This window comes from Falco naumanni, chromosome 8 (assembly GCF_017639655.2).
Source record: "Falco naumanni isolate bFalNau1 chromosome 8, bFalNau1.pat, whole genome shotgun sequence".
Lineage (NCBI taxonomy): Eukaryota > Metazoa > Chordata > Aves > Falconiformes > Falconidae > Falco > Falco naumanni.
The window spans coordinates 42,469,562-42,486,039 of NC_054061.1; the positions used below are offsets into that span (position 1 = coordinate 42,469,562).

At 36.6% G+C, this 16,478-nt stretch overlaps 1 protein-coding gene across 1 annotated transcript in view; it reads right to left on the minus strand.

Moving 5' to 3' along the window:
• Positions 1 to 7,966: 7,966 nt before the first annotated feature.
• The window catches only part of LOC121092832 (sodium channel protein type 3 subunit alpha-like), a 78,778-nt gene continuing 70,266 nt past the window's right edge, over positions 7,967 to 16,478 (minus strand). The window contains exons 25-28 of the mRNA XM_040604434.1: positions 15,528 to 15,665; positions 13,690 to 13,794; positions 12,307 to 12,577; positions 7,967 to 11,379 (exon numbers count right to left, since the gene is read on the minus strand). Of these exons, the coding sequence (XP_040460368.1) occupies positions 10,187 to 11,379; positions 12,307 to 12,577; positions 13,690 to 13,794; positions 15,528 to 15,665 (1,707 nt within the window). The 3' untranslated portion in view covers positions 7,967 to 10,186. The remainder of the gene's footprint in view (positions 11,380 to 12,306; positions 12,578 to 13,689; positions 13,795 to 15,527; positions 15,666 to 16,478) is intronic.

Here is a 16,478-nt window from a genome sequence, read left to right on the forward strand (position 1 = left end):
ACCCATTTCAGGGAACCTGTTGAACACTGAAAATACCTACCAGCCTTCATTTCTTTTCTGGGGAAATCCTGTGTGCTGGGAAGAGAAGAAAAAGGAGATACCGTGTCTTCCCTGGCGTAACATCAAGCTAAGTTAGGGGCGTACACCCACATCTAAGAGCTGTGAGGTGCTGCCTAGTTCCACAACGTACACATAACCTTGAGGGATAGATCATATATATGGAGTAAGAAGGAGGGATTCCTCTGCTCCCATTCTGTATATGCAGTCTCCTGTCTGTGCTGAGAAGCATTTTTGCCTGCTTATTTCATTATTTATACTGTTTACTTCTTCCCTTCACCGTGCGGTACCATGATAGCAGTTTAGCCAGTTTCCCTGAGATTTTTTGGTCGGCTGATGTTCGGTCCTGTAAACTGGCAAAATGCGGCAAGCTGGACACTGTTAACTGCAGGCAAACAGTACATAAGAATTTGTGTGCATTTCCACTGGAATAAAAGGAGCACGTAGTAACAATTGCAGCCCATTGTAAAATCTGTTTCTGTAATGCCTGCATTTTACACTTTTGGACATAAAGCATACCTTTTCTGATTTTATGCTCAAAATTACATTTTAAAGAATGTGAAACATGTCCATTCATGTAAATTTTCAAGTCACTTTGTTTTATTGATTCATTTTCATAAGCTTTGTTAATCTGGAACTCTTTTCAGATTTTATGCTTTGGAAACTGGTTTTATTTTCTTTGATTTCTAATTGGATGAGATTATCTGGAAATGTGCTGCATGCATTCAGCAGCAGCAAAACAAAGCTTTGTATTCTGGCTCATCGCCTCCATCGCAGGGACAGACAGGTGGTGGTGTCCTGTCACCATGACTACATACAGCCCTTAGGGAGGGCTCTTGTAAGATGATAGTAATTCCTGAATGGGGGGAAGGGCATCCAGATAGGCTTCTAGTTGTGGGTTCTTTTGTATGGGTTGCACTTGATTACACATCTACCCTGTGGCATGGGTGTGTGCTCCCTGAAATGCAGGAATTGGAAATAATACATCACTACAGAAGGTGTTACAGGGGTGGCTCACATTTACTGGTTAAAGTCTTTATGTGGATTAGAAAGGCAAAAGGATTAGTCAGACTGCCTGAGCTTCTGCGTTATATTGACTGTAGGTTTTCCCAGAGTTAGACACTTCAGAGGGAAAGGTATACCTATGCTGAGGCGAAAGCACGTTCCCATGGCAGTGGTTTAGAGCATTGGTCTGAAGGGGAAGGGAGGTCTTTGTGTCTGTGACCATATCTAGTGACAGAATGTAGACATGCTGTGATCTGTGGTGGGAAATGTTAATGAGAGTAAATGGAAAAAGTCCTTCAGCTGTGTCTTCCCTCAGTATGTCCCAGCAATTTAGGTAAGTAGAATTAAGAATCTGGACTGTGCCTAGCACGCACAGACCACCACCTTTCACTTGTGAAAAGAGGTCTAATAGCATTTTCAGTGATTAAATGTAGTTTGACCTTGGTGTTATAGCTGAAAACTGGGATTGCATCATCTTTCGACTTCAGATTCGAGTGGCTCAAAAAGTGCCACCTGAGGAATTGCCAGTATTTTCCCTCTACATGCTTCTCTGTGGTCTGACCTGGCATGGCCTTGTTTACACTTCCGAGATCTGCCAAGATCACAGCTGGAGTTGGTGTTGCTGCAGAATATTTGTAGTTTAAATTCCATTCCTGCTTTGCAGCAGTGCAAGCACATGTCTCTGCTACTGAAGGAAGCAATGTGTTTAAGGAGAGAGAAACTTGAGAGGGATGTAAGAGAGTTAAGTAACAAAGTGAAAAATGGTAAAGCACTGTCAGACTTGAAATGACAGAAAAAGCTAAATGGAAGCTGGCCTTCTGGTTCAGAAGGGATTTTTTTGTTGTTTCTTATGTGACTGAAATTTGACTTTAAGGACCATGCAGCTGTTGCTCTGTCTATGTGTAATACCTTGTGAAGATAAGTTGTGGAAAAGTTTGTAATCTGTGATGTTACTGATATTATTCAGTGTTGGAATGTTCAGCCAGGAATGCTATATACAGACAACAGGAAGGGCTCCCTGATTCAAACTTCATGTGGGGTGACAGAAAAAAAATTATAGTGCATGAGGAGAAATAAAGATGTGAAGAAGCCTTGACTTTTTAACGAGGAACTGATTAGAGAGAATTGGCTAAATGGAAGAAAAGACTCCAGCTAGTACTTCCTTGAAGTGTGTAAGTCCCTGTGGTGAGTGAGAGTTTCCCCAAGGGAAGAGACTCTGTCTGTTTTCAGTGGTGTGAAGGACTGCAGGAGCAGTGGTGAGCTGCAGAGAACGGGTGGTCTCCTTGGTACTCCATCTTCAGATGCAGCAGTTCCTTCAGTCTGCTGTTTGCTCCTAATGATTTTGGAACAGAAAGAAGCAGTGACCTAGAAAATATAGAAATATCATTTTACTGTAAAATATGTACAATCTCAAGCTTCAGCTAGACAAATTCCACAGAACAATTAATTAGGAGCAGCCATTGTCTTCCAAAACTGTCAGTTACACATTTTATTCTGAAGTAGAACAAAGAACATTCTTGTATGTACATACAATCTGTAAAATAGAATGGTTAGACAAGAGATACAGACTTTCAAAATAGCTTTGAAATTTACAAGAACAGCTGTCAAATTGCCCTGCCTGCTTCATTGACAATTAAATAGCAAAATCACCTAGCTAAAAAACATTACTTTTTCTGAGTTAGTGTTCTGAGACTAATAAAACAATGGGGGGCTTTGTATTTTAGTTACCTACTAAGTTTCAAGACTTGTTCTTGCCTGTCAATTGTGAAGACACACAGTGTCAACATCAGAGTTCTGATGAACTTGGATCACGGTATACAAAAAGCTATAATCATACTGGGTCTGGGAACTGGGGATTCCTCTATAGGGCTGCCCATTGGAGGCCAAGAAACCCTTAAAGCTTTTTACACTCCGTATATATTTCCATGTATATGACCAGCAAGTTGGATGTTGCTTCATGTCCTCATCTGGAACTCTTGAAATTCTTCTTCTGTATATCAGAAACCCAGAGGGCATGGGCACAGAGGATGTAGGTAATTCAAATACCATTGCTGCCTTTCCACATTTCCTATTGCACATCTTGGAGGAACCAGATAAATTGTTTCTGTTTTTTGGAAGAAAAGAAAAAATACAAAAGAAAAAAAAGTGCACTAAATGGAGCAGTTACAGGATTTTGTCTAAGACATATAATTAAAAATATACATGTAAATTAATAATTTCAAAATATGGATTCTGGGTTAAAATGCTGCATTATGAAACAAAGATAATGGTAAAATAAAAATCATTACTTGTCCTCATTTCTGTACAAACCCTGCAACACATGAATTAAGGATGTGCCTGGTGCAGATGGGAGATGTTAGTAACATCCTTTCGACACAGAACACATTCATGGAAGCAGCATATGCTCTGCCAGTTTTGTCCCTTGTCACTTTCAGAGTTTGAAGAGATTGTGCTGTTCCCTGGTGCCTGGAGTTGCAGTAGCAAAATTCCATCCAAAGAATAAATGATACCTATGATATGTGTCCCACATGTTAGGATCTGCCTATGCAAATTAAAGCTACTATCCCTCTTTTCTTCTGTATCTTTTTTTGCTTACATATTTCATTTAAGGTTTCTTAGTTGAGAGAGAGAATTTGTACAGCTTTCCCATTACATACTTTCACATGATTCTCAGATCTTTCTCTGATTATTTGCATGAAGAGGTAGGATAAGGCCTTTGGTATTCAGCAGAGACAAAAAGCTGTTATTTTTTTTCTGGGTCAATCAATTTCCTCCCTTAGATCAGAGCTGGGATCTCTGAAGTGTATACCAGAACTGAGCTTCCTGCAGTTGTAAAATTAGACCCATCACTGTCACCCTCCTGTAATAGCAACAAGAGAAAAAATGTGAAGAACTATAAATTTTTGTGGCTGTTGAACTCAGTCAGTTCCATTTCTCTGGGAAAGAAACTTATAATACAACCATGTACAACGTTTGTATGACAATTAAATAAAACCCTGTGTGTGTTACTTGGAATATAGCTGCTGCTATAGGCATGTTGTTAAACTGCTTCTTTTGGTTTGCTGGATTTGATATCACTGCATTAGACTGAGGGAAGAAGCAGCATGACCCACTTTGATTTAGGATGGCCGATTTCACTCATTAAGACTGTGCTTTGCTTGTACTTTGCTGTAAGCACATACCTGGGGCTATGCCTTCTGAAAGCAAACCCAACATTTCTACATTAGGAGACTCATGGGGCAGAGTATTTGTGATCCATGTACAGGCTATAAGTGTTTTAGAATAAAGAGTAAATAACCCTCTGATACTGAAATTCTCATGAGAACCTTACGGTTTTATAAAAAAACAGGAATGCCATGTAAGGTCTGGTAAATGCTTTTATATTTCTTAAATGTATTTCCTATAAGAACGAAGAATATGTTTTAGGGCTGATACAAAATTTTTCCCCCCTTACCCCTTAATGTAAGTTATGAGGAAAAAAAACCCCATTAAATAGCTTTTATTATACAGGAAATGTACTTGAAGTGTAGAATGCTTGGGAACTAATGCCTGCTTTACTGCTATAAATTGTTCATGATATGTCTTTTCTCATATGCATCAAACATAGCACTTGCTGCAGAGATGCATGTGATTTTCTTGTCTCCTGAGAGACGGTAATTGGCTTCAGTTTACTTAGGCTGCTGCAGTACAATTTATTTTTTTAGCTTAGCTGAGGCTCATGTTGCAGCATGTTTTCTTCTGTGAGGGTGAAGTATTTAATTTGTAAAGTGGTGGAGAGTATGCGTTGCATTACAAAGATAAAGCACATCCCTGCTCTGTGGTGTTTAGCGGAAACAGATCACAGCACTCCACCATCCCCCTTTACCTTATCCTGTCTTGTTATTAAATTGCATGTGAAATAATGATGATCTTTTAGAAAACATGCATTGTAACTAGCTCGGTAATTTGAACACATGACTAATGAACTGTGGTTTCTATTTGCTTTGTCTATTTATAATGAATTATCTCTGTGGTTTTCAGCCTCAGTCACATGGTGGTACTTCTCTTCCCTGGGTCTCATTTCTGTCTTGATAACCAAATATTATTGAAATGGGCAACAGATAGAAAATAATGAAAACTTATTTTAAATATAAGGTTTTGTTGTTAGTTCAATGATCTTTTTTTCCTGCTCTGATTCCTTTATGGTTTTTCAGATTTATCTGTCTAGATGAAGAACTAAAGACATGAGCATAAAAATCACAACAAATGGCACTTCAACAGAGTTAAGCTCTTCAATGTAAAAATACTTACACAATCATAACAATTCATGTAGCAATAATAGTGATGTAACATATAAGTCATATAATGGAGATGAACCCTGTGAGTGAGGGCTTCCTTGATCTTATTAATTCCCATCATAATTTTACTTTCTAAATGACTGGGTTTTTTTCAATAAAATACAGTATGTAATTCATAATGGACTAAGAAATGCTGAGTACTCACAATTTCCTTTAATGGATTAACGAATTTCACAGTAAATACATTTGACTGCTGGGGATCCTGACTTGCTGCAATGGCAGTTCCACTTATTGTTCTTCTGGCCAGTCTACTGCTTCTTGGAGGAAATGATTTTGGTTTGTTGGTTTGGGGTTTTTTGCCAACACAGACTGAGCTTTCCTCCTTTGTTAGTGATGAATTAGTTTCAGTTAATTCTGCAAACTCATTACTCTTTTATGACTGCGCACATGTTAGCATTGTTGCATTAGTTCATATGAGGCACTGGGACATCTGGGAACGCTTGCTTGGGAAAAGCATTAAGCTGTGCTGCCCTATGAATTAATTTGCAATGAAGAGGAATGTCTCCTTTCTGGGCATCCATGTGGATTTTTTTTCTTTTAAAACCTCATTAAATAAAAGCAGTGAGTAATGAACTTATACAATGGGAGTGACCTGGCTCTACTGTCAGCGTTACTAATACTCTCATTTTGGCAATACGTGACATACAGAGTGGAAGGCGTTTTGTCTGTGGTTGGACATGTTGAAAATTCACCTATCATGGACATGGATCAGTGTAGTCACACAACGAGGATTTCAGTAGCTAGTAAGGGATCCTCCTTTGCTGGTTGTAAACTGTGGAGAGGGGCAAGCAGCGCAATGTGGTAGGAATATAAAGCTATGCTTGACTGGGATAACCATCACTACTGGTTTGCCTAGTAGTATGTAGGGAGTTCTTTCAAGTGGTATATCTGTTCAAATGATCTGGAAGCACAGGAGAGGAGTGTATAACGTGAGATTTAAATGATACAAACTTTATTGATTTCTGTGGAAAAAGGAAAGAGGTGGAAGGGAAGAAGTTGTTCACAGAAGCAGTACAGGGTAATTAGGACAACATATGTGCCCTCAAAGCAGCAAGCCTATTTCCAGTTCAGGTTAAACCAGGGCCCTCAGCCTTTCCTGCTGAAAAGGCCAAAAGCATTGTCTATGTCTTCCCACATAGAGTGCTTGGTAATGAAGCTGGGTACAGTAATCTTACAGAGTACTGTAAGAGACTCCAGGTTCCTGAAAATGAATGACGAACTGTCATTCCTCATCAGAATGCTTGCCAACCTGTTCACAGAGCAGAAGTTCTGCAGATTTTAGATGATGTTTTGAGCATGTAATGAGAGTAGGTATAAGTAAAATGCAATTAGAAGTGAAGTCAGGGACTAAAGAAGCGGAATAGCTCCAAAAGTCTTGAAATAAATGGCATCATTTATGAGGTTAGATAAGGTAATCAAAGGAGTGATGGAATAAATAATATACATAACTTTGACTTCAAGGGTTTACATATTGACATCAATACAGTGTGATTAGAAGATTCTCTAATTTGGGCTGGAGGTCAGGTACTTGTAAGGATGTCCAGATAACTGTGGAAGCCCATGTCTTGAGCTTTAACCCTGTATTCTAAGAGGGCTAGGGATGAGCCCCAGGAACTAATGGTATGAGAAGTCTGGACAACTCTGTGTGTTCTTGGTAAGACATTTTTTCTGGTGTAGGTAAAGCCATTCCTGTAAGGAAATATGGCTTCCCTATTGCATAGTACACCAGCTCAGAGACCCTGCTGCAGTGATTGCTGATGCTCATCATACTAGAGATCTTAATAGATTGTAGTGTTAGAATATTCCATCAGTTATTTCATGGCTGTCCAAGCAATTTAATATTTAGCCAAAGTACGGCTAATATGACATAATATCCACAGATAAAGAAAACACTGGAAACGTGCTAGTGAGCAAACTCCAGGAATATTCTACTTACTACAAATTTTGAAATATAAAACTTTAAATTCAATAATATTGTATTTCAATGCACTATACCTTTCTGCCCTTGACCAGCACGAAGGGATCCATTATAAGTCAAAAGCTACCGTGTAGCCTGTGGGTATTATGACTGTGAACACTACTTAATACAGCTGAGTTTCAGCAAGGTCCCTTTCTTATGAGATCAAGTGAAATGGTATTTATTAGTTTTGAGCATTACTGGAATAAAAAGGATCACTGTACGTTAAAAACAAATGTTACCTGTTTGCAATGAGCCTTTTGGTTGAATGTTACATAGGACCAAACAGAGGAACGTTGCTGGAGAGTTTGTTTGCATATTTAAGACTTGTAAAGCATGGGTAGCTGTGGTAGCAGCAATGTGGCAAGCTAAAATAACCTTAGATACTGAGGAGTGCTTTTACGGTTTGGAAGGGCTCTTGAGAGCTGAGAGAAAGGCTGTTGGGGCAGAATGTGTTGGTGTCCTGTGTTATCCCCAGGCAGTATGCTGGTGACAAAGAAGTAGAAACCAATGGGGTGTGGTTAAAGTACTTAGATATTTTTTTTTATTATTGTTTTACATAGGAAAACCCTTTAAAAAGTGAAGAATAAGGTATTTAGCTCTAGTGATAACAAAAGCATTCTTTATTTGTACTAAAGCCAGTTTTTATCTTGCTTTAACCAACAGAAGGACAAAGAAAAATAAATACAATACAAAAAATGAAATCTTTATTTTTTGGCTCATTTGTAATATTGTTTACATTGTTTATGATAATAACAATTTCTTGCATGCATTTCACCAACACATTACAAGTCAAAAGCATTTGTAAAAGAAAGATTCTACATTTAATGTTCACTTGTGTATGAAACACAAAATGTCCTGATGTCCTTGATTATACAAATGTGCCATTTTGTTCTTGGGAAATATTGTGGATTCTATTTTTACAAGTCTAGTGCAGTGTGATTCAAAAATAATAAGAATAGGCTATGTAAACTGATACTGCAAGATAGCAAGGACTTCATGAACAATGAGACTGTCTTGGAACTTCTGATGAAATAGCGCTAGAAATTCACATTTCCCTAATACTTTCCTTGCTATGTCCTGTTACCAGATATAACTATTTCGAGACAAGCTGGGTTCCAAATTTACACAATTTACTTCACATTGAAATATATGCAAATATAATATTTAAACAAGATAGTCTACAAATACTTTTTTTTTTCCTCATAGTGTGATGATGCCAGTTTAAAATTACTGTGGTCAGAAATTAAGCCAGGTAAACGAGGAAAGAAATATAAGAAATAGTGATCTAAACTTGAAGACACTTTTCTTATATACAGAACTGTTGCCAAATGGTATTTCTTTACATTATTTATATATACTAACCACATCTTCAACAAGTTAAACAGTTTGCAATATGGCCTGTACAGTCTGATTCTACACCATATAGTAGCCACTTCAAATTTAAAATGCAAAACTAAAGAAGCTCATAAATAGCTGCAAACTATTGCTTAATGACTTGAAAGAATGAGGTCTGGTTGGACAATTTGATTCACTTCACCACTGACACATGGCTTCCTATAGTGGAGACTGTGGACAGTGGAAGGAGCAAGATACAGCAGCAAAAGCATTGACATGCATCAGTGATACTCTCTGAACGATCTACAATGACACAGAATACAACATGTCCTGTTGAACCCTTATGAATTGCTCATACTGTGGTACATATCTGATGCAATTCCACATGGCAAAGCCATTTAATTCTATGCTCAAATATGCACTACAGTATACTGTTAATATTTACATGGCAAAGGGTTTTTTATGGATTTATTAGATGCTGGCCATAATGAAAGAAGACAGTAACTAAAGAACAGTCTAGAGAAAAATTTGAGCTGTTTAAAAACAAAAAAACCCCACAACAAAATGAAAGAACTCCCAGGTATATTTTGGTGAAGCTATTTTTCCAGTGCAGAAACCGCACAGTATTTTTAAGCTGTGAATATTTTAACAAAAACAAGAACTTGTTAATGTTTAATGACGTGCATAAAAATAAGTCATTGCAGATTCCTGTAAATTAGAGGAGACTTTCCAGGCACATTAATCTGGATGCACATAATCTGGATGCAGCCGTACAGTAGTTAGAACACCTCAAATTTAAGAGCAACCCTGAAACATGGAAGTTCTTAAAATCTTTACCTTTGTGCAATGTCATATTTTTATTTATGCATGATTGAAAAGTGCAGCATGTCTATGCAAATCACTTCTATCTGTACATTATAGAGAATCTGAGAGTAGAACACCTGGTCCTCATACCTCTTTCCCCAACACAAAACCTATTACAAAAATAGTCACATATAATAGTAAACAAATTGTGAATTAAAAAATGATAAATACACTAATACTGATTTTGTAAAAATATGACAAATGTAGCAGTTGCATTACAAACAGTGAAAAGAGTTACCGTTCTATATGCTTTGCAGTATGGGAAACACAAAAACATATCACTTCCCACTCATTTCATGCTCCATGTTCTCTGTGGAGCCACTTTCCCCCTCATTCTTAGCAGTGTCAGTTGTAGTGAAAACAGTAACCTCTTGTTAAGTTTGTTACCCTGGTTCACAGAGTCACAGACTGATGATGAAGGTTCACTGTTTTGTTATAGGCACTGACCATTAGTGTATATATATAATGTATATATATATGCACACACACACGCGCGCGCACACACACGCACATATATATATATGTGTAAAAACTGACAGTTTGGCATAAACCTCCTGCAGGAGTCCAGTTGATGCTTCATTCTCAAAGACTGTAAACATGTTGTCCTACAAACAGAATTCTTAAATCTTTATTTTTTATTTTCCCTGACATCTTTACCTTTGTAGTTCTTTTCTGCTTTATCTTTGTCATACTTTTCTTTGTCTGGCTTTGTTACACTGTCATAGGATGGTGGGGAAGTCGTAGAGGAACTCTCATCTGTTTTTTCTGGAGTGGAGTTCCCATTTAGTTTATCAATAATTATCTCTTTTATAACTGGTCCATCTCCTTCTTTATTTTTATTTCTGTTATATATACTAGACACCTTTTTAACTTTTTGCTTTAAAAGGTAACACCTGTAAGCACGCTGAATAATGACAGCAGATACCTCCTCCTGTTTTCGTTTTAATGTGGTTGTAATTGGTTCATAGGAGACTTTAGAAGGATTGGCCGCCATAAACCGATCTTCCATCTGTATTCTGAGGGCATCCATCTCCCCACTTTCCCCCAAAACACGCTTTGTGAAAGCAAACAAGATGTCAAGGCAGTGAATTCTGTCACCGCTTACCATGGGCAGATCCATTGCAATAAGCTGGACTTTGTTTGGTTTTGCTATAAGAAGAGGAGGATCTAACGAAGCTGCAAAATCTGATAGTTTACTGTATTCTATGAATTGTGTTGCATCGGGATCAAACTTCTCCCAGACTTCATAGAACATCTCAAAGTCATCCTCACTCAAGGGTTCAGCGCTTTCTTCAGTAGCAACGCTGAAGTTCTCCAAAATCACAGCAATGTACATGTTCACCACTACCAGGAACGATATGATAATGTAGCTGACAAAGAAGAAAATCCCAACGGAAGGGTTGCCACAGTCGCCTTTAACAGAGCTCCCCGGGTGGTCTTTATGGGGGTCACAGTCTGGCTCCCCACTGTTAAGAATTGGGGCTAGCAAACCATCCCAGCCAGCAGACGTGGTAATTTGAAAGAGGCAGATCATGCTGTTGCCAAACGTTTCAAAGTTGAACATGTCATCAATCCCAACTTCCCTCTTGACATAGGCAAAGTTGGACATGCCAAATATCGCATAGATAAACATGACCAGGAAGAGCAGCAGGCCAATGTTGAACAAAGCAGGAAGCGACATCATCAAAGCAAAAAGTAGAGTGCGGATTCCCTTAGCGCCTTTAATGAGGCGCAGGATTCGACCGATTCTGGCAAGTCGGATGACTCTGAATAGTGTGGGGGACACAAAATACTTCTCAATCATCTCAGCTAAAAACATACCTAGAGGAAAAAGAAAAATATTTAAAATATAATTTAAAATGTATTCGTTCATTACCTATAGTAAGATTTATTTATTGTTGTCTCCAAAACAGTCAGTATAGACAGTCTATGTTATAACAAAACGTCATGAAAGTTATTACATTTTATTGAAACCTGTTACTAAGGTGAAAGCACCTTCCTTATGTTGAAATGCTGTCTAGGAGAAGGGAAATAAGTAAAAGAAGAAAGGCTGCTTGTGGCATGGTAGCTCGTGTCTGTCTAAGCTTTCAGTTACTCCTGAAGCAGCCTGGAAAGAAAAGTTTCTGCCTTTAGATATAATTAGTTCTTGAAGCTGAATAATTAGTTCTTGAAGCTGAGCTTTTTGCCACTGTCTTTTATGAAGGAGTATATTGGCTTAGTCTCTGCAAATCCATGATTTTTTTAACTTGAGGATCTACACTGTATCAGTACAGCTTCTCTCAGGTGTATCACTCTTGAAGAATCAAGTTTTGTCACACAACTGATTTGCACCTTGGAGAGTCATTAGCTTTTAATTGACAGAAATCTAAATATTTGCCAAGACCGTTGTTAGCAAAAGCAATTAAAAATCTCACCACCTTCACATCTTTTCCAGTTTTAGTACTGAAAGCAAATTTGTGATTAGTTCACATATACCACTAAACATTCCTCTTTATATTTGTACATGTTAATCTAATGTGCCAAATAGTTCCTTTATGTGTTTTGATATAGAAGATGACAGTGACTAACAGGAGAGATAAAAATCTTACACACAACATTTCATATATTTTATGCTATAAAGTATGAAGATCTGAATCAAGATGTAAGTCATATAGGAAAGAGAAAATTTCATATACAGTATCATAACATCCTTGTACAAATGTTCCCTTTTCCTTCTGCTAGTTCTTTCTTCAAAGGACTTGCTCTTACCTACTATGGAAAGAATCACAACCACAAAATCAAAAATATTCCAGCCTATAGTGAAGTAGTAATGGCGAAGTGAAATCAATTTCAGGACACATTCTCCAGTGAAAAGGATAATGAACACAAGGTTAATTCGGGATAAAATTGTTTCCATTTCTTTACTCTGGTCATCTGTTTCCACCATCATTGTGACCATGTTAAGGCAGATGAGTATCATGATGCTGATGTCAAATACTTGTTTGGTTACAAAATCAAAGACCATGCCTTGGAATTTATTCTGAAAGAAAAAACCAAACAAAAAAAGTAATATAGTTTATACTCTGAAAATATTTGTCTTTAAAAATGCAAAATGGGAAAGCAAGTCCCTGCAAGATTCAGGAGGGCAAGATCCATTCATGATGCATCCATTAATATACACCAAACTCATGCTGGTTTGTGTCTCATCCTGTTTGTTCGAGTGGATCAAGAAGTGTACCACTGTTTATTGACAGGACAGGAAGGAAAACTATGAATAATAATAGTAATAACATTGACAATTGATATTATTGGTGTGAAAAAGGTGATATAACTTGATAACTAGCAAGAGTACCAGGCACATAGAAACTCATTTTCTTATCTTTATTCTTAGCTGGTTTTAGAATACTAATCCCCACAGATGTTTCTTCCTTCAGTAACTGTGCTTGGTGAGATCTTGGACTACTGAAGTTAAATGTCTCAAACATACCATGACTGCACAGCCCTAGTTTTCCTTTAGTACTTAGCTAAATGTTTATTGCCATATGTCTCTTCTTAGAAAGACTATTTTTAACCACTTGGTGTGTAAGGGGCAACAAGTATTTTATTTTTTTCAAACACTGTAGGCGTTCAGTAAATAACAGAGTAGTTTCTTAGAGAGACATTCATCCTACTTTATGCTTTACTTGCTAGAGCATTCTTTTATTTTGTAAGATTGTCTGCACTTGTTTTTCTCTTTCACATTAGGTGACCACTGCCCCCTTCTGTCTTCAGCAGCAAGGGTCAGTGCATCCCCATTTCCTACAAATCATCTGGGAGGAGCAAACCCCAAAAATTAGGTTTATCTGTGGGTAACAAGAACTAATAAATGATCCAATCAACTGTACTTTTCTAGGACTTAGGCAGGAAATTATGAAATTTATCTCATTAAACTTATTAAATGCTACAGTTCATACATCAGAGTGTATGTTTTTAAATGACACATGAATGATCTAGTCCTCTGAATTCAAAAAAGGGGGACAATTTCTACTTTTACAAGAAAATAAATGGAAAAAATATTTTATTTCCAGACATATAACCTTATCTTTTTTGGCTAAAATTATATTCCCAAATGAGTATTTAATATTAGGAGTATAAAAATCAAATCACTCTTACCACTGGCCTTGGTATAGGTTTCTGTGGCTTTTTGGATCCCAGTTTTTTCATTGCATTGTAATATTTCTTCTGTTCCTCTGTCATAAATATATCCTGACCTCCAAAGTAAAGAAATAATATCAAAACTGATCAGTATCATGTCTACACATAGAACATTTAACTAAAGTATGTCCCTCTGTAACATAATATTACATTTATATTTGATTTTTTCAGGTATTTATAGCGTGGATGCTCATATGCATTCCTAACGCAAAAAAACCCCACCCTTTACTGGTGCCTTGTCAGGCTAACGGCTGAATTTTCCCAGTGTCTTCACGCTCACCTTGGCTGGCATGGCTAAAACGGTTTTTACTATACTGATGCTGTTAAATAACTTGCTGATGAGAATATATTTAGTGCATAGGAGCCTGACTGGTGCCTTACATGCTCCAAATTCTAGATAGATTTTTAGGATTACAGCTAGCCAGGTCTAAAAGTTAGGTAACTCTTGAGGCACAGGTTGTGTCAAGGGAGAACATTTCTGTCTAATCTGAGGGTTTTAATGACAGCAAAAAAAACCCCACCTTTGATATAGACTTAATAAAAGTAATCCAAATCACGTCATAGCAAATTAATAATCAAAACAGCACTGGAACCCTGATGAACTCAAATTAGCCTTTGTCTGCAGATGCAAATGCTGCCAGTCAGATGTGCAACTGAGTGACTGAATTTCAGTATAAATGGATTGTGCTTATTGATGAGTCTGAACTAAGTCAGATGGAAACACAATGTCAAAGTCATTGTTTGTTAAACTGGATATCAAAGCCCAAAGCAGGGCATAACTGATAGAAACTGAGGCAGCAGCCCCAGACATGTTTATGGCTCTTTTAAGAAGCTAACGAATATTTTCACAGAGAAAAATTTCTGTAGTTCACAATTGACTTTTACCATAGATTCTGTTTGGTGATTGAATAAAGATTGCTGCTTTTTATTTGGTGATTGAATAAAACCAAATAATATGAAAATAGTTTTTCACAGCATACAAATAGTTAGAATGATCCTGAGGTTCCATTTCTTTTTGGCAGTTGAAGGCTAAGGATCATGAGGCTTCAAATTATTTTAAATATGTCTATTTGTATTTTTAGATTTTTAAAGTTATTTTGAATAAAATTATGCATTATCAATATAATTATTTTAAGCATACCTTTGTGTCAAATGTATACAGAAAAATTTTGCTTCCTTTTATACCTTTGCTTTACCATCGCTGATTATAGGTTGGATTTGTGTCTAACAAGTTCATCTCATTTCTCACAAAAATGTTAGAAAAATAGAGCTCTTTTGTACACATTTTTATTTGCATCCTTAAGCTTATTCGTGTGAGGTCTATTGGACTTTTAACCAACTGTTTAATCAGCTTGCCAAACTATTATCTGTTGCCTAAACACAATGCTATATTGTATCTTCATTAAGTGTCAACAGTTTATAAGATTAATTAAAATTATTTTATCCTAATTCTTTAAAGTTAATAAAAACCACCCTCTCTTCCATGGCAGATAATATTACATTTAATCAAAAGAATAATGCACGTTCCCTGTTTGCATCTTCATTTAAGCTCTTACACAATTTGCAAATTATTATGAACCACCTCATGATTTGTCCCTCTTTGCTTGTCAAAATGCTGAAATGTAAAGGTTAAAATCACATCCACAGATTTAACACAGATTATGTTAAAGAAAAAGAAGGCATTTTTACTCAAGGACTTGAAATAACTTCTCATTTTTATTAGCTTTACATAAATTAGTTATTAATTCATTATAGCTAATAATTTATAGCACTATGGAAACATTTTAAATACTTATCTTCTTTTTTTGTTGGTTGAAGTTGTCTATAATGACACCAATGAAAAGGTTCAAGGTAAAGAATGATCCAAATATGATAAAGATGACAAAATAAAGATACATATACAAGTTGTCCTCATACTTAGGTTGATCTTCTACCTACAAAATAGTATATATTTTATTACCCATGAGAATACTAGATGTAAAAACCAATGTATATAATTTATTAATAATATATGCTATCTCAGCTAGGAAAGCTGTAAACTGCAATCAGCTGTTAAAAAGACCCAACATGTCCACTCCAATCAATATTTGGAGAACTGAAAGCTGAGAGAATGATTACTCATATGGAATTTTAAAGTAAATGTACACACAGATGTGTTTATTTATGTACAGATACACAAAATTCCTTATATAGAAGGAAGAAGCAATGTGGAACTGAGAGTAGTCATTAGTACTTAAAATTTTAACAGCACAAATCTAAATATTTTATATTATGTTCAGTGTATTTTTATGCAACAGAATCAATCAATTTTACTATTGCCTAAATCTCCCTGGAACTCTTTTGGTCTTACATGAGTGTTCTTACATCCAGCTAAGAACAGATGCTTTCAATAAATTTCTAGTCATTGAGTTTTGTGAAATCCATTAAATTGAGGAAAATTTCTAAGGAAGATTTTGTTATTGTCTCGATTCTTCTGGATTCCGCATCTCAGTGCCTGCACCTCTGTTGCACCATGTTCTAAAGTGTAGAAATGCTGAAGGTAATAAAACAGGATATCCTACGCTAGGAGACAAGTAACACTGTGTGATGACAGATATCACTAATGTGACTATAACCTAGGTTGTATAGAACAAGTTCAGGCATTTATGTGGCACTTTTTTGCACAAGGTAAAAACAGTTTTAATTTTGTAGCCAAGATAAAATCCTAATCCCTGGAAAAATTAACAGATGATCTTCAACCTTAAAAT